Source organism: Lipophrys pholis (genome assembly GCF_963383615.2).
Source record: "Lipophrys pholis genome assembly, chromosome: 6".
Taxonomy (NCBI): domain Eukaryota; kingdom Metazoa; phylum Chordata; class Actinopteri; order Blenniiformes; family Blenniidae; genus Lipophrys; species Lipophrys pholis.
The window spans coordinates 20,302,674-20,322,334 of NC_137629.1; the positions used below are offsets into that span (position 1 = coordinate 20,302,674).

The following is a 19,661-nucleotide window of genomic DNA, read 5'->3' on the forward strand; positions in this document are numbered from 1 at the left end:
AGTAGTCCTCAGTTGCTCAGAAGGGTTGTTCCACAGGTGAGGAAACTAGGAACTAAAAGGTGCTTCACCTTGTTTCTTTTTGACTCTGCAAACACTTAGTAAACTTCTTCATGAGGACTTCAGAGGTCTGGTTGTTTAACATTCTACAAGTAAATCAGATTTATTATTATTTTTTTTTTAAAATCAGACAATAACAACAATTGCATCCATTTTATTTGTTTTCTCACCCTTTTCCACCTTTTTTTGGGTGTTTTGTGGCATTTTAACAAATTCTAACTATCCGCGATTAAATGTTTTAGTTGTTTTGCATTTTATTTATTGATTTTACTTTGAGACAATTGGGCTGCCCCCCCCCCCCCCCCTTTTTAACAGTTTCTCTTGCTAAAGATTATGAAAAAATGTTTATTCTAACACATGGTAAATTGAATAAATATGCATTTACTGATAAAATCATGCCTCATTAAGCACAAGATATATTATTAGGACGTAAAAAGAAAAAAGTGTCTATCATTGTAAAAGCCAATATAAGGAAGGATACACGTTTAAAAGGACGATTTACATAAAACGTTATGAAAGCTTCAGAGACGCACAACAGATGGTTTGTGGAGCTTCATGTTGATGCAGTGAGCTGCAGAACCCCTGGTTTTGGGTTGCCCTCGCACTTCTTTATACAGGTCACCGTTTCAGCACAGTTTAAACCAGATTCAGTGCTGTGACACATTTGCCACTATGTATGTTTTGAATGTATCAGTTCGAGGATGAGCAGAACAAGGCTTATGTCATGATCCGCTCACCCCGCCCCCTCCATGTTATTATTACCCTCAGCTGGGATTCCCTTCACTGTGACCAGTTTATGCATTCTGGGATATTGACCAGGTAAACCAAACACTCACCCTCCCCGTGTTTTAATTGATCGGGACTAATAAAATAAAATAAAAACAATGCAATGCGCTTCTGTGGCAGGAATTATGTTATGAAACTCTGCATCCTTGGGTTTCACAACAGGGCGGAAAGCCACCGTGCGGGCCAATGGGAGGGCGCGCTGCCACGTCACGTGATCTTTATTTATGTAACGTAATGGTGTTACACAGTAACCTACCTTCGTGGCTGACAGTGTGGATCCGACTCTACAGGGGTTAAAAGCGGACACGGGTTATTAAATCGATTAAAAAGGAAAATATCCACTCATGCGCGGCGGCACAGGTTTGGCTCGTGCCGAGTTTGGAGCGTCGAGGGGCGAAAGCGGCGCGTCGGACGAGAAGCTGTCTGGAGAGGGACGATGTTATGAGCCACAAAGCAAAGTTGTGGCTGAATAATGTGAGCGATTAGACTTTTTTTTTTTTTTGAGGCGCAGGAGAACATATGAGGACTGGCTTTAGCAGCTGGACTAGTAAGTGGTCCAGTTCCAGCAGATGCGGCACGCGTTGGACTGTACCTTCAGCTGTCGGGGTGTTATTTAAATGGTCCGTGCAATAATACCACACAGAAGCGCGTTCCTGCAGGGCTTTGGCGACAAAGAAACATTTAATTAGTGATATAACTTTAAAAAGAACAACATGGATGCGTTGGAGTGTCCACTGTGTCTCTTCCTGATGTGCGAGCCGGTGACCGTGTCGTGCGGTCACACGTTCTGCCGGCGGTGCGTGGTGGGCTTCCTCCCGTCAAAGTGTCCCTCGTGTAAAGAGAGGTTAAAACCGAAGGAGGTGAGGGGCATGAAGAACAACGTGCTCCTCATCAGCGTGGTGGAGAAGTGCTGGCCCGACGAGACGCGCATGAAGTGCCATATCCTGGAGAAGCTGAAAGGCAGCGAGTTCACGGAAGCTTTACGCATCGCGGATGAGGGGCTTCGCTTAGGTAAGGAGAGGAGATACACCTCCACGGTGCACACTGTTGTGTCTTGGTCACTTTGGTTTCAGTTTATTTATTTGATTTTTTTTTTTTAAAGATTCCGCCGGACTGATGGCGTCCACATTTATTTGTGATCAGACTGCTTGTGCTTGGACTTACACTTTTACGCATTGCACACAATTTTGGCTCGTCCCCAGTCATTTTGGCTGAAAGTGCATCTCCTGAACACCAGAGCCCAGCAGAGAGAGAGACAGAGACAGGGGGTCAGATAGGAGGTGGTGTCTCAGGCACAGACTTTGATGCTGGCTGTATCACCGTAACAACTGATTAGGCAATTGACCTGAATGTATATCTGGGTCAGATGCTCCTTCTTCTTCTTCCCTGCAGAATGGGCAGAATTCCTTTTTCCATACTTTCATGCCATCACAAACGCATTCATAGGAGGTTGTGACATTTTAAAAAGAGTATTGTGTAGTTTCCCCCACAGTTTAAACAAAGACTGTTTTCATAGACAGCCTTGCAAATAGATATTCTGTTCCGTCTTATCAGTGCAGCTGCTTATCCACTGCAACCGGCTTCACATGTGCATTTGACCTTATTGTCACCGTTCAGCCATGAGGAACTAAACGGGACAGCTTGTACCCTCAATGAATTTGATCTCGTCAGTGGTCGTCCAGGGGATCACGGCAGTGTTCAGCGTGACAGTGAATCAGTTGCACGCTGTTATATTACCTGCATGCCTTCCCAGCCAATCCCTTTAAATACTGCTGCTGCTACTTACTTTGCTCCATCAGTCTGACCTCTTGTGTAATGACACATTTACATACTGCAGTTTCACTTAAATCACTGGAGATATGAATCCCGGGAGCCGTGCACTTACATTTAACATTTCATAACATACACATCACTGAGTCTTTGTTTGTAAAGGCCTGGAAACTTAATATGGGGGTAGTAGCAGGAGCAGTGCAAGTTTTCGCCTTCCATGCATAAGTTGAGGGAAACAGTTGCTTTTCAGTTGAACAAGCCAAACCACTAAATTTAATGTTTAGAAATAATTAGAACGAGAATTGTGACACTGACATCTACAACTCTCCTACAACAATCTAGTTTTGTAGGTATTATTTGAGGTCGGTGTTATTGATTATTATGTTGTCATAGAAAACTGACCAAGTTGGCAGTGTTTTTAGAAGTAGTATTTAAATAAAATTAATGTGAGTTCTGACAACATCAGTTATAGTGATTGTTGCATTTGCATTTCAAGCTTGGAGTCCCCATGTATGTTCTGTGAAGCAAATACCTGTTGCTCCATATTTCATGTTGAATATCGTGAATGTATAAAATGCACCAGAGCAATCAGGCCTCAGCTGTTTAAATGCGACATCATTTAAATGAACCTATTCTCAAGTTTTCTCTCTCTCTCTCTCTTTTTTTTTTTGGGTTTTCTTCCCTTTGCGTCCTAAGTCCCAGATGATCACAGCTTGAAGCTGTTCAGAGCCGAAGCTCACTGGGGCCTGATGCGATTCCAAGATGCATTGACGGACCTCGACATCCTCTGCTGCCTTCGTCCCAACTGGACAGAGGTGCGAGATCTCATATCTGACCATCTACTAGCTCACATTTGAAGTGATCAACCACAGTTCTCCACTCTCTGTGTGTGTATGTGTGTGTGTTTGTGTCTAACTCCACATGCTCTGTGTCCGTGGGTTTTGTAACTTGCGTGCCAACAGCACATAAGTAACCTCAGAGATCATAGTTTTGTCCATTGCGTGCCAAGCTGACCCATTTCAACGCTTTTATAGACGTTATGTCATTTTTGTAAATGTTATGCAAACAGCCACTTATGTCATATTGTAATTTAATGACTCAGTGCCAGTAGGTGGCTCACTGCTAATAAAGAAAATTATTTTGTTTGTTATTGTTAACCTATTTACTTTCAAGGAGTTGGTTGTTTCAAAGAGAACGTCACTGTTTTGAATTGTAGCTGGAAGTGACACAGCTCTAACCAAAGAATGAATACCTATAATAAGCAAACGTGTTATTTAAATTTTTTTTTCAATGAAGGCTGTTTTATATAAATGCTTTTTCCCCACAGTGAGATGCTGTGCAGGTCTTTGCTTATGCAGACAGTTATGTGCTGATAACGCTGTTCTGTGTGTGTGCAGGGCTTCTTTCGTAAAGGGAAAGTGCTGTTAGAAATGGGTCAGCAAAAAGAAGCCATCGTCCAGTTCCACCGTTGCCTAAAACTTCAAGCTGACTTTATTCCTGCAAAGAGCCAAATCAAGAAGGTTCGTGTATCTCCGTTTTGTGCAAATGTAAAAGGTTATTTCTATGTTTTCTTTAACGAGTTTGTTCGTGGCTTAATCTGTCATCTCGATGGTTTAAATGGTCAGATCTTGGAGATAGAGGGATTAGCGGTGCCAGACGAGGTGCCCTGCATCTTAGAGGTGGTGTCTGAATACCTGAAGGAGCCCTGTCCCATTACCACCCTCAGTGGCTCCCAGGGGCCCACTCACGCAGAAAACCTCCTGTACCCTCATGGAGATAAAGCAGAAGGTGGAAGGAGAGAGGCACACCAGGTAACCTTTGCCCGTGGCTCTTTGTTGGCAAGTGTGTGATTCTTGCACATAAATTCTTAACTGATGAGGCCGTGTCTGATTCCATCTCCAAGGTGAAGCATGACACAGGTACCGAGTGCTGCCTCAGCCTCTGCCAAGCAGTTTCCTTTCTCCCTGCCGCTGAAGATGACGAAGAGATGATGATGAGGAAGGACGACGGGCACGGAAGGGGTAAGCTGACATACCGGTGCAGACGTTTATAATTTGACTGTCATTTCGATCCTCATTTTGCCCATCATGCATCATCTCTGTCATTGTCACCATGAGCAGCTTTTCTGTAACACCCACCAGATGGTTTGGAATTACATGATAATTGCGTGTCCTCCTTCAGAAGGGCAAACTCTCCAGAAATCTTTGAGATGACCGTGTTTTGTCCCGTTTTCTTCATGTGTTACGTGCAGGTACTCGCCATAGAGAGAAAACTCTGAGCGTTCTCACCGTGTCAGACTTCGAGTGTCCTCTCTGCATTAGGTTAGTGTCTCAAACTACTCACTGATTCACCGATTCAAAGTCCCATTCTCCCTTTGCCCTCTTGTTAATGCTTATGTCTGTTTTTGTCCTTTGGAAGGTTGTTCTTTGAACCAGTCACTACCCCCTGTGGCCACACATTCTGCAAGAACTGCATAGAGAGGAGTTTGGACCACAACCTTCGCTGTCCACTCTGCAAACAGCCACTACAAGAGGTAACCGCCCACAGACACTCTTCTCTCTGAATACAGCTATTTTAAACCTCGTAGAAAAAAAAAAAAAAAAGGCCTGGTTTTATCTCCCAAGCATCTCGACTTTAGGAGCTGCTTAATTATTAAAGCTTTGCTTTACTTTCGCCACACTGGGCGTTTCAGATAGCAAATTTATCTCAGACAGGGTGGAAGACATCATTCTTTGATGATTAAAGGTGGGCGTCTTCTCATCAAACAGTTTGATTGTATAACTCTCACCTGAAAACGAAATCACATGAGTGCTACAGAAAAAGAGAACTTGTCTTTTCATTTCTAAATTTAGCTTCAAATAAATGATTGCATGAGAAAAAAAAATTGAAGATAAAACCTCTGTTGTAACAGATGTGTGGGCACGGACTTGCCTGAATGTACGAGAAGTGATCAAAACAGTCGTACTTGTATGGCTTACAGTCATACAACTTTGAACATGTTTGTTCTTGTCTTATCAAGATATTTAAGTATACCTGGTGTACTAGTGAACTATGATTGTTCTGACCTGTGGTGTAATGTTAAGTTACAATGTAGATTGATAATACGCCATATTTTGGTTCTGTGAGGCTTCAGCCTTCTTTTCGGGGTTGTCATTGGTGAGAAAAGGTGAATATACAGCTCAGATTCAAAGATCAAATGGCAGCCCGGTGAGTGGAAAGACCTTCATTGTCCAACCCGTACAAAAGCGAGATGCACAGAGAGCGTAACGAAGGACATGCTTGTTGTCCGTTCGTCTTGTGTCCTCACGTGACGAACCTTCTGCAGCTGACAGGGTCCACTTCAAGATTGACACAGATGACCAGCAAACAGACTCGCACTATTTATAGTCACCATTAAACTATATAAGGCATATCTTTGGATAGTTTAAGCCTGAGAAAGCCCTTTTCTCGGTAAGTGATTGAACCTGCAATCTCCAAACTGAAGGGCCCTGTCAGCTCGAGTTTTGCTGTAAGGCGCACGGCATTACCAGCTGCTCCACGGTGCTGCTACTTGCTCGTCATTTTCTGCACCACTGTGCATTGTGAACCCCTTCAGGGTCACGCTGTGAATGCTGAGCCAGATTGTAATGTTTGGAGGCCTCGGAGAGTCGCACTTGAACTGTGAAGCTGTGGCACTTGAGTGCTTGTTCTTGGCAACCTGCGAGTCTTCCCTCGTCCCAAAGGGGAAGTTTGAGCCGAAGCGTCAGTGTTTTGACACAGTGGAGAAGATCCAGCTTATATCACAGATGATACTTTATATACTTTAAAGGGCTTTTAAATTATTTGCCATCGCGCGTCATAGCAGAGTGTGATTATTCTGACAGGAATGTTAAGAGTTTTTAATGGGAGTTGTGGCTTTAGCTTTGTGAAGGTGGGGTCCTTGAAGACATCGCAAATTGTGTGATTTGTCAAACTACTGCTCCATCCACGTTCTCACATCCATCTGCAGTTCAGATCACCTCCCTGATGGGCAGGGCTCAGAGAAAACCCACTGCGCACACACATGGAGAACATGGAGACTCTGCTAGACCACAATGCAGTCTTTATGAAACTATAATCTATATTACACATTCATAAAGTTCTCCAGAGGTTGTCCAAAATCACTCCCGCGTAGTAAACTGCAGATGTCATTATGCACCAATACATTTTGTTGAGATATATTTCAATTCTGCGAGTTGATTTACTGCCACGCATTGTATGCGTTGCAAGAATTCTAATCAAGTGTCACTTGTCAAAAAAAATTCCTAGTACTTTAGAAACAGGAAGTACAACGTCACCATTGTGGTCCGGGACATCATGACGCGGCTGTTTCCCTCACAACTGGATGAGAGGAAGCAGATCCACGTGGCAGAAATGGCCGAACTGTCCAAGTAGGCGCCTGCATCACACTATTAACACCCTTCTACCCCTCACGTCTCGTCTTTGTCCATCACTTTTCTCACCTTCGTCTCCTTTTTGTCCTTAGCCTCACTAAGGACATCCCTATATTTGTTTGCACTGTGGCCTACCCTGGAGTTCCCTGCCCGCTGCACATCTTTGAGCCACGGTATCGTCTGATGATGCGTCGCTGCATGGAGACCGGCACCAAGAAGTTTGGCATGTGCAGCTACGAGCACGGCAAAGGGTATGCGTCTCACTCATGGTGACATCATTCTCGCATCAAATAGCCACATCAGAATGTAATCATCTGTGTTTTTGGTCGAGCAAAAACCAATAATTCTGGACCGAGTTCAAACGCACGGGACATCGGCACCGCGCATCCGAACAGATGCCTGCTGTTATTCTGAGCAGACTGTCTGGGGGCGCCGAGACCATGTTTGACATTTCCCTAACTGTGCAGCTCACAGCAGGCTGGAGGGAGCCTGATGAGATTGTCAGCAGTGCTGCACAAGAAGATCTCAGAGTGGGCAAAGTTTAAAATCAGTCATATGTGACCCTGAGGGGGTGGAAAGAAATATCAGCGTGGTCACCAGTCTGCCGCGAGATCTGCTGTGCATCTTCATCCTCCATTAAATGCTTGGTTACGGTTTACATAATGAGGCCATCTTATACAAAATTCCCCAGCAAGGGACATTTACGACCGGAAAATTTGAAATATATTTGATTTATTATAATCCATAGCTTCACACATTTTGGATTTCTCAATGTATTTCTGTAAAGGCTTTACGGCCATAAGAAGTGTGATCAATTAAAGGACACGAAATATGATTTATTGGATTAATTAAATTGAAAATCTGAGAGATAATGTATGGGGTCTTCTGCTTAGGGTATGATATTGTTCCATTTTTATGAAAATGGCATAAATAAGGCGCACCTGACTCAAAACACACTGGGCCAGTATAAAAAAGAAAAACACAATAGGATTTGGGTTATTTGAAAAGTGTTGAGCATTTCTTCAACATCATTTTCCCAATTCTATAAATAATACCAACCGGAACCTATCTCAGTGCTAAGCACACTAATTTAATCATTTGTTATTTTTTTCTTTAACATGTTATAAGTTTTGAAGAAATGTGATAAAATATTGAACTTACCATATACTATCTACATATAAATATGGCACAGTATATAAATACAGAACTTGACAAGGAAGTGATTGAAATCCTTTGGGAAACTTTAAAGTTTCCTATATGTATCCGAACCATTTAAAAACAAATGAACATTCATGAAATAGAGGATGGCGCTACCTGGAGCTCACAATATTTGTTGGAATTGGATTGTTTGACCTCAATATATGTCCTCATATAAATTTGGTAAATCCCACACTTTGAACATGTATTTAGGCATACTGGCATTAAATGGAGATGTAACACTTTTGTCTTGGTTTGTCTCAGATTTGCAGATTATGGCTGCATGTTGGAGATCCTCGGTCTGGACCTGCTCCCTGATGGACGCTCGTATGTGGAAACAGTGGGCGGCAGCAGGTTCAAGGTGCTAAAGCGAGGACAGAGGGATGGCTACCACACTGCTGATATCGAGTACCTTGAGGATCTTAAGGTCAGCCTCACAGAGGTCATTATGCGCCTTGAAAGAAACGCAGCAGGAAAATCTCTCGCTGGATCACTCTTATTTCTGCTGTTTGCTTCCTCTCAGGTCGATGGTAGTGAGCTGGAGCTCTTGCAGCATCTCCATGACAGTGTGTACCAGCAGGCCCAGGACTGGTACCAGCGCCTCGGTGGCCGCGTGCGCGAGCAGATCAACAGACAATATGGAAGCATGCCAGAAAAGGAGGAGAATATTCAGGTGCGGATCTTAACATGAGTGTAATGGTACACCCTGGGTTAACCACTTCCAGCGCCGTGTGACAATTTATCATCGCTCACCAGTTTTAGATATGTTTTCCATGTATTTTAGAAATGTATTTTGATGTCAGAACTATGACTACTCGCTATGCAGTTGTAGTATTTAGCACATTTGAGTTACTTTACAAAAGTTTAGTTCCGGCAACTTTTTTGAACCTATTAACCTATTTATCTCAACTAGGGGACAGCAAATATAAGAAAACCATTGTAAACGCAATAAATATGCATTGGAAAAAGTTTTAAAGAGCTAGAGAATCACTTTGGGATTTTTACGTGTTAAGTAGGATAATAGCAAAGGGAATGGGAAATTTAGTATAATAAAGAGTAAGTAAGGAGCAGGTCATACTAATATGTATGAAGACTGCACACCACCACTTTTTTATACCACAGGACAAGTATATAATTTATAAGAATACGATATTGGAAAGCTTTTTTGAAATGGTGATCATTGTTTGTCTTCTGATCATGCTAACGATCCTGCAGGCCTCGTCCAACGGTCCGGCGTGGTGCTGGTGGCTGCTCTCCGTCCTTCAACTTGACCCTGCCTATCAAACCACCGTCCTGTCCCTGAACTCACTCAAAGACCGGCTGGGACACCTCCGTCTTGTCCTTGAATACTTCTCTCAAAGCTAGAGCCCACGTCTCAGAGGTGTTATGGCCACAACTCGCTGGCAGTCGAGCGTTACGCACACAGATAAATGGAGTGAGACCGATGAGCATAGTGGGGTCGGCTGTCTCTGAATCGTGGAACAATTGTCTTAAACTTGCAGCTCAAGCCTTGATCTTTTGATCAAAAGCAGGGGGCTTGTGATTTTCTGGGAAGACTCAATGTGGTTTTCCTAAGTTGGGTCTTTGCTCTTCGAGCTTGCGCACTCTCTAGCTTGCTGAACGCTCAATGATCTCACTGTGTCAATACAACGTGAAGGGTTGACCAAAGATGCTTGTAATTTAGGACTACTGAGAGTGAATAACTGATCTTTGGATTAATAATATCATCAGTTCAATAATATTCCCGAAAACAGACATTCGGCGTCTCCAGCCTCAACAAACACTAAGAACATCAGCCAAGCGAGTACAGCACGCTGTACGGCCACGTGTTGCCTATTCAAAACCAGGCGTTTGTTTCGCATTAATATAGTTTCTTTTGGAGTGAGAATAAACATAATAGCATTCTTAAAAGGTAGAGATGGTCAGGAATGCTGTTGAATGCAGCTCAGGATAGATTAAAGTGTGTTTCAGCCAATCCCGTTAGACTTTTGCTATGGGCCACGACTTGTACTGCTTGTGTTTTAGTTGCTGGCCTTCGCAGCCACTGATGATGGCTTGTTTTGTACCATTTGAAAATACGAAACTTGTTGCAATAATTATAATTTATCGTTTGACACGGCTTCAGTTGGAGGATCTATTTTTAATGGGCGAGAAGACGGGGTAAGACAGTTAGAGGTGTGATAGGTTTGTTTTTACAGTTGAATCCCCAGTTAAGCATGAAGTGTAAATAACAAGGCATCTTTGTCAGTCTCCACTTTTTATTGTTATTTTTGTACAACGCAAACAGGCACGTTGTTGGCACTGAAAATAGCTCCTGTCACGTTCCCTCCTTTACCGTTTCACCACTCTCATGCAGAGGAAAACTATTCTGCTATAATACTTTTGTTAGTACTCGGTCCTCCCCTGGGGGTGTCTGGTGTAGGGCATGACATCTACCCCTGTGCCCTCCTTTATGCCGGTCTGGTCCTTCTACCACCAGCCACGGTGCCTTTGAGTGCCTGGGCCAAGGTATCAGGAGACCTGCAAGTCTTGGAGTTTCTGTGTGATTTGTTTTTTTTTTTTGGGGGGGGGGTGCGGGGGGTTTATTGTGCTACATTCCATGGAATGTACCAATTTACCAACAACTGACTTTTGTTTGTTTGTTGATTTATGCTTTTTTTTATATGCATAAAAAACTGTGCCATAGTGATTTCTATGTCTAAATCCTTTTGGAGGTAGTTTAGATGATAGTAGTGGTAGTGTACATGTGTACATGATGGACTCTGAAGTTAGGCCTGGACCCTCACGCCTTTAGTATGGTTTATATTTGTGGCCAACATATCATTTTGAACAGTTTGCATTATTACAGCAATGCAGAGGTAAAACATCAGCAGGGAAAACTTGGTCGGGGGGGGGGGGTCTATTCTCAGCATGACTATTTACATTACATTTTGAAACAGGAAGCACAATGCAAAGAAATAAGTGAGCACGACTGCCCATTGGAATCCTCATATCTGTATCAATAGGGCTCTGCACAGAATTAATCCACATTTATTTTGTTCACTATTCGTTTTATATTTAAGTCCATAGTTCAAGCTATTCTGCACTTTCTGGCATCCTGGGAAGATGTTCGAGGGCACAGATAGCTGGGAGCAGGAGCTTTAACTTGATATTTACTGAGAAAATCAACCTCCTGGTCATAAAACCCCCTTTTAGAAACGGCCCCAAAAAATCCCAAACAGATTTTTTTCTTTTTTTGTTCAACAGTTGTTTCCCAACTAATATAAACGTTCTTAATTAGCCGAATAACTAATATAAACCATTTAGAAATATTATTTGAGCTCTAGTTACTTGGTAAACAGACATATGTATTGACTCCTGTCCTGAGTGCATTTTATTTGAGTTGAAGAAATGCACTTTTTGTTTCTCAATAGACACTGATCAAATTTTTGAAGCCATTTATGTGTGAGATTGGAGTCATAGTTCCCGTCTTAAGATGCCATTTACCACAGCAGGTCTCCAGGCAGGGTTGATTTCTCTGCAGAATGAGAGCTAACACGACCAAAGGTCAATCTCCTGCTACCAGACACAATTAAAGCTACATCAAATCAAAAGGGATTAAAATTCTTGGAGACATCTTGAATGACTACCTTGTTGGAAATGCATGAGAGCAATAATCGATTACAGGACACCATAGTGAAATAATTTTATGTGCTTTGTTTTCTGATGCGCTGCTGTCATGTCACGCACACTTTCTGGTCTTTTGCAAATCGTCTCTCTTTGTCAGTTTTCTTACTTCAAATAAAAAGATGTATGTGTCGCAGCCATGTGGGTTTACTCTTTTCAATTGACAACATCATCTTAGTAAAGTTTTGCACTTTCACTAACAATTCCCAGCCAAGTCCCCGCTCCTATCTTCACCCAGCTGTCTGTCATCTTATTTAAAATTGGCAGTAATCCTTTGTACAGTCCACTAATCTCGAGCTCTATTTCCTTTTACTCACTCTGGAGCTTCTGCCCTTTGTAAACTTTTGCAGATGTCACTTGTCTCTTTGGAATTGCCCCTCAAGACTGTGAAAACAATTTGCACCAAATCTATATTGTCTCTGGACACAGATTACGAGGCATATTAAGTGACCCATTCTTGGCAGCGATTCGCCACGAGAGTGAGTCTTACTGTCGTCTGCTTGGGGAAGGCTGTGAAAAGCACCATGACGACGAGTTCCTGCGATGCGCTGCAGCTCTGCGGGAAATGTTTACTGGACGGTCAGTGGTCTGTGGTGCTGTCTCGACTAAAGACCAGTCTGTTACTTCACAGCTTTCAAATACCTCTCCGTCTATACTCATAAACATACTGGAAGTCAAAAAGGGTCCCTCTGATGGATTTGCATTAATTTTCTCTTCAACCAAGCCAAGAACAGTAGATCAACTGAATATTGTTTATCTGCTCATTCACTGATTACTTTTTAAATGTCAATGTGAATAAAGATTTTCAAAGCTACCCTGTTTGATGTGTGTGTGTGTTTCCTGTCCAACTGATTGGAATGGTGTGCTGCTAGACTCCTCTTTTAGGAGCGACACTACACACTCATAATGGGAGCGGCAGGATCCGTTAGAATTCACAGCATGATGGGACACGGTACAAATAAGTGATGGAAATGAAACGTCCCTCACATGCCGATAACAAGACTCTTCGGTGCAGGAATAAGTTATAATTATAGTATGAACTGGGGCAACAGCTGTGGTAGATGGGAGGAAGCCTCTGATTTTGCTCTTATTGATAAAAACTGGATTCAAGAAAAAATGTATTCCAAACCAAATTAGTGAGATTGAAAGGTAATATTTAATGGCTTACATTTTACACAAATCTAGCTTGGAATGACACCTGCAGCATTCGTACCGACGACGCTTCTCCCATTAGTCAAAAGTGTCTGGTGTTTGAGTGTTTGAGATACGCACACATACTGATATCCTATCCTATACATGCAATCCACATAAGCTCCACCAGGGGGCAGTCTGTAGCTGTGGACAGATAACACAGATTGACTCGGACTACCAGAGCAAGAGGAAACCTGTTAGATGTGACTGCATACAGCGTTTCTAGTCGCAAACTATTTTGGTCCCAAAACTTATTTTAGTCTGGCAAGAAAAATCAAAAAGAAAGGAAGAATAAAAATTAAGAAAAAGTGGAAAACTGTGTGTGTGTGTGTGTGTGTGTGTGTGTGTGTGTGTGTGTGTGTGTGTGTGTGTGTGTGTGTGTGTGTGTGTGTGTGTGTGTGTGTGTGTGTGTGTGTGTGTGTGTGTGTGTGTGTGTGTGTGTGAAGAGAAAAAGAAAGAAAAAGAAATAGCTGAAGTGAGGTATATTTCCTGCTGACGTCCTCTGCATGGGAAGCAGGCAGATAAAAAGGTTTCACTGGGGTTCTGTAATGCTGCTCAGCGTTGACATCAAAGCCCATTACATTTGAAGAATGCCACAGCTTTTCTGCACTAAATTGATCCATCGGCTTGCGCTGACTCCCTGCTTGTGTATGACTGAGTAAGGATGACAGGCGTTTTGTAGGAGTTATCGCAAAGGGGGCCACTGGCTGTGGCTCTCAGTGTGTGTGTGTTACCTTGTATTTCTACTATTAGGAGGGGAACATTTTCTCACGGGGATATAGAGACACAGGAACTCCTCGTCATAGCAGATTTTTTTTTTTTTGTCAAGACATGAGAGAATTTAGGATAAAAGTTGGAATTTATGTCCATTGGGGGTCAAAGGTTCGTCACAGCAGAGAGAACTAAACCTAGGATGTCTGCACGCTTCAGTCCTGAAAAGCCAAGTGTGTGCATGTGTGCCCAGACCTTAATAATTATCCCTCCTAATTATGGAACAACTCACTAGGGCTCCTGCTAAAATAGACTAGCCTTCCCTCAGTACAACAGTGAGAACAGCAAGAGAGACGGAGAGCACCGGGGGGGATGGATGTGGCTCTGTCATCACAGGAACTAAACTGGGGGAAAAAAAAAACCCCACCTCAATGTCAAGAGCAGGATTATCAATTAGGAAATTGAGAAACTTTGTCTTTGAAGTGAAAAGCATTTTGTTTACCTTGTGGAGCATGAAAGACAACACGCGGGGAGCTAATTCCCTCTGATAGGAGTGTGGTGAATTGCAGCAGAGTGAAGGGGAGGGGGTGATAGCAGGAGAGGGCTCAAGTTGCCAAATCAGTGTGTATGCACGCGTGTTCTGCGGCGCTAAATGCCCTCTTTCTGTGAGATTAGAGCTTTTGAGGACGTGTGTGTGTGTGTGTGTGTGCGTGCGTGCGTGTGATGGATAAGGTGTTGCCAACATTGTCGGGACCATAGTTCCATAGTGGCTTAAAGGTGACCATTTCTTTTGTGGATAATTCATAACATATTAATTTACATTTTGACGACATGTTGAAAACTTTGAGTTTAGGCATTAAAACAGGAGAAAACCCCTTGAGAGGAGATGGGAAATGAATGAATGAACGTGTGTGTGTGTCTCCACATTACAGAGAATTGTCTGAAATATGGGCACGAACATCGAGCAGTTCAGTGTTAGATAAATAGAATTCATGTGATGTCGCCACTATTTCATTCCCACAAGGCTGAAAATTTTCTTCTTTAGTCACGGAGACTTCTGCCTGATTGAAGTCTGACTCGTTTGCGCTCATGTTATTGAAAGAACCCCACCCATAGCAAAAATCAGAACCTTTGTTGCGGAAGGAGGGTTTAAAGGTCAGATAAAGGTTAGGTTTAAGATTTAAAGTCCAGGTAAAAGAATATGGCTGATTTAAAACCCATAGCTCCATTAGCGGGAACGTCTGAAAGGCATAAAAATGTAACGTGTGTGAGCTGTGTGTGCTGCAGGCACATGCCGTTGTGTGTCTGAAATTGATAAACCTTGCTTTTTTTTCCTCCTTCGTATAATCCTCTTGAGTATCAACATGACGAGATAAACCCATGAGTAGGCTCTTGTGTGTCAGTGCCTCAGAGAGCCGAGGTAAACACACAGGCCACCTACCTCTGTTCGCACCACAGGACACATCATAAATGCTTTGATATCAAAAAGCAAAAGACATAATGAAAAAAAAAAAAAAAAAAAAGACCCCCAAAAAGACAAAGAGAGCCGCTCAGAAAGGAGCATTGTAATGCCGGATTAAGCTACAAAAACTCTTTCTTCCTCTGAAAGCTCTTTCTTTTTTCCTTCCCAAAGAAGACACTTGATGATTTAAGCCTGAAACGTATGATTTGTGAGGGGGAACAAAAGCATTTGACCTTCCATGTAGTATGATTGACAGTTCAACATGTCTAAAAAGATGGATTAGCTGTCCCTTGGCCCTACGGAGAGTCTCCAAGGAAACAATGACACAGATGGAGAGCATTAGTGGGGAAAAAACATGGATGTTCTTTATATTCTGGCGACTCCTCTTAGGAAGAAAATATCCAAAATCAAACGGAGCGGCTCAAGATCACCTGCTGACCGAAGGAGGGCAGGAGAAACAGGAAGAGGGGGGGGGGGGGGGGGGGGGGGGCACGGCGGGGGACGTGATGCTATGCGACTGGCTCAGTGATTTGTGGAGTGACCTCCCGCAGGGACACACACCTGGCAGTGGCAGGGTGTTTGTACGGTGGGTCTGTATATGTGCATTATGAACGTGCAAGGACAGAGAGGCTTCAAGTGGTGCCACATTTGAATCCAACAAAGAAGTGAGTGTGCAAGCCAGATAGAATCAATACACTCTGTCGACCTGTTAACAGCCCGTTTCCGCTCTTTGCTTGACCAGTCGCTTTTGTCCTCGCATCGTCAGTGAGCTGCACACCTCTCACCCAGAGGATTTCAAGGAGTGGAAGGAAGAGCCCCCAACTCTCATACTACTGATTATTTCATGCCAAGTAATCATTTTTGTGTTGAATGCTGGATTTCTGAATGCTCTTCACATAATAAAACAATGATCTCAATGGCTTCTGCAGCCATATGAAATGTTAATTCCATATCTTGTCTATGTCTTATATAGTTTATAGTCTGCAATGAAGTTCAGTTTGTCTAAGATCTCATTACCCCACAATTTGAAAACCACGCTTTAACCCCCTCATGTAAATACTTAGAGTTGAGCATCTTGACTAAACCCGACTCTGGATAAACATGGAAATCATCTTTATTTATAGAAGATCAAAAGTGAGATTTAAAGAGGTAGAAACTTCTTGACCCGTTAGCAACTATTAGTGATGTGATCAAAATAATTTGCCGTCACTCCAGGGGAGGCGAACATATGGTTCAAAAACACTTCCTGTCATTTGAAGTTGTTCCACTCATGACATCGACTCAAATTTATATTTGTAAAAATGCGGCTACTTTTTTTTTTTTTTAAACCAAAAATGGCCACTTGCCCGATAAAGGGTTAAAGCTTGGTATTTCCTTACAAGATGCTTTATTCACAGACCCCATATTATAGTTTAAGTAGTAGGTATTACTTTCTTTTCTGGTTTGTGATGGGAAGGCAGCTATTGCAGGTTGTTTGTTATCTGAGATGATTAATAGCCACAGAAAACAAGCTCATAAAAAATATATATATAATTACTATATATATGTCTTGAGCTAATATACAATTTCGCCACTATTCATTTCTCTGTATCAATTGTCATTAATATGTAAATTACATCGTTTTCTGGGTTTACTGTGCAAATCAGGTCTCAATAAGACTTTTTTTTTTTTTTACTGTAGAAGGAGGTGGAGGAACATAATCCATATTTATGCACTTTATGTTCCAAAACCACTCGACTGTTTTACATTTCACATGAGGGCCCGAAACTATTCTGAAAAAAAAATCCCAGGGTAAATAACGAGTAAAGGGATCAACAGGAAAGTCTAGAATATCTTCCCTCGGTGGAGTGGTGTAGCTATAAATATGTCCTTCACCCCACATATGCAATATTCATATATTAGTGAATTGTTGGTATGGGATGAAATGAGAATGTGAAGAGTCTGAGAGTCTGCAATGAAGAAGTGGAATAATTATCATCACATTAGCATCTCACTGCCTCAGGTCCTGCTTTACAGCAACAACAGCTTTGGTTCAGTTTCAGAGAATGACTTCTATCCTGTTTTCTGTCGTATGGATTGGAAAGTTATTCAGTCACACTGGGAACAAACGCAAGACTACGTTTCTGCAACCTATATGACTGAAAGAGCTATTTCAGCTACTTTCGACCAAATAAAATGTGCCTGGTGCTAGAGATGACAAAAACGCGATTCAGACATTCTGTAACTGTTCTGTAACTGTATGTAATTTCATTTTTTCAGGATCTTGCTCAGGGTTTATTGGACTGTGGGGGAAATTGGAGTACCCAGAGGATGGTTGCCGAGCAGCTGTTGGTAGTAGAAATGCGGTCTAGCGAGTTCATCGCTGTGGAATTTCAGAAACTATTGCACGATGTTGGTGGTCACGCGACCTTGACATTGGCCAAAACACACAAGACCACAGAGTCTAAGCCACGACAGATAGTCTCGGCCAAGATGAACCACTGCCTCACTACACCTCGTATCGTGGCTGCCACCACAGCGGCAAAGAGCAACAAAACACAGACAGAAGTGTCGCAGAAAATGCCAATGATGATAGCGATGTCGGCGCTGCAACACAACAATAATTAGCAAATTCCCACGGCAGGGAAATGCTGGTGCACATCCATTCTCCATCTACTTACATACCAGTCCTTTTTTTCTATAAATCAACCATTATACACTTTCACTCTCCGGTAACTTTGTTTATTTCCTGAAGGCAACTGCAGTTTATGTAGTCTGTCCTAACGCCTGACATCTAGGTTAATGTTATTATTCTCGCATACCGAGATACAGCGTACCAGTTGTTATGTATGTATGTATGTATGATTCGGTTGCCATCAAGGAGTCAAACTTACTGTTGCAGCAGAAGTGAGAGATGCTGAGAGGATCATGGCCTTACTTTGCCAGTATAGACTATAAATGCAGTATCATTTGTGTGCTGGTTTAGTTTATGTGAGACATGTTCACATTCCTGATGATGAATTTATGTATTGCAGGTATGTGCATGCTTTAGAGCACACACACCAGTAAATTCTGGTCAAAGGTCAACTATGAAGCCCGCACAGAGCCAGTGAATGATACACATCAAGTTTTGAAGTCTTCGGAGATAGAGTAATCAGAGGTGACTTCCTGGTTTATTGTTATTCCTTTTCATATTTTGTCTGGAAGAAAAGAAACCCCACTTCTACAGCTTTGTTGTGTGCAGATTTTTTCCCCACTATTCTTCATAGAAAAGTTGGAATTGTTTGCTTATATGTGTGGTATGGTTTTAGAGGTGATGATTCAAGTCTTTTGAACGCCACATTCCTGTGTCAAGGGTTAAAACCTCCAGACTGTATAAGCTGTATATCCAGCCGCAGTGTGTGTGTGTGAAAGAAAGTCCAATCCTTTGTTGGAACAGGTTACAAAAGCTTTGGCCTCCTGCCGTGTAAAAAAAGAAAAGGAAAAAGAGGCCAAGTCAGGCCAGGGTGACAAAGCTCAGTATTTTTCAGGTAGATACAGCCGCTTAATGAAATGATGACAAGAAGCAAAAAGACACCCGGGTGAGATATCTTTTGAATAACGACCATGTGAATAATGAAAAACACTGCGAAAGATCGTATCTGCAGCAAGTTTCAAGGCAGTGGAGTCGATTGCGATAAAGATGATGAAAGATGGAACTAAGTTGGCCAGAGAAACACAAGATGTGGAAAGATGGGATTCAAGGAGGGAACAGACAAAGAGACAAAGATATAAGACGCACTCAAATTTATTTGTGATTGGAATAAATAAATAGTGCTTTGTCATCGAGGTGGCACCATGAAGACGGCGCCCAGCAGTTTGACTCTGCCACATCACAGAATCACTCGAGGTGATATTCAGTTGTCATGGAAGCAACACAGTAAGCCTTAGTTACCGCTACACTGACAATCTGATCACTGGGCATTTCCTAATGACTCTGCGGTTGGGTGCAGGCGTATTATGTATTTCAAAAACTGCTCCCACCCAAATACTCTTCACTGCTACAGTCACATGTATTCTGTTGTTGGTGTGAATGTCTGTGCTGGTGAGGATACTCCAGTTCCACCTTTTCCTACAGCACAGAATGACCTTGAAGAAACAAAAAAAACAAAAACAGAAATCTATTTATTCAAGACTTGTAATTACCCTGCAGATCCCTGAACTGCATACAGGTAAACTTTTGGCACAATAGAAATAAAACTGACTTAATCCTAAAGATAAACAACTGCATTTTACATGTTTGTACCTCATCAGAACCCCCCAGACTAATACCAGTGCCACATCAAGTCTTTAAATAATGACAGCACCACAATGAGGTGAACTCACCCACTGCACCAGTTGATCTGATTACTTAGCAGCCCCTAATTACATAGCTCTACTGCCTGGAACTC

At 42.4% G+C, this 19,661-nt stretch overlaps 1 protein-coding gene across 1 annotated transcript; it reads left to right on the forward strand.

Moving 5' to 3' along the window:
* Positions 1-1,056: 1,056 nt before the first annotated feature.
* lonrf4 (LON peptidase N-terminal domain and ring finger 4) lies at positions 1,057-12,695 on the forward strand. Its single transcript, XM_080465965.1, has 12 exons — positions 1,057-1,854; positions 3,310-3,428; positions 4,011-4,133; positions 4,239-4,424; positions 4,517-4,634; positions 4,865-4,934; positions 5,032-5,146; positions 6,901-7,022; positions 7,118-7,276; positions 8,487-8,649; positions 8,746-8,895; positions 9,438-12,695. Exons 1-12 carry the CDS (start codon positions 1,557-1,559, stop codon positions 9,585-9,587), a joined length of 1,773 nt encoding a protein of 590 aa, XP_080322091.1. The 5' UTR covers positions 1,057-1,556; the 3' UTR covers positions 9,588-12,695.
* Positions 12,696-19,661: the final 6,966 nt, after the last annotated feature.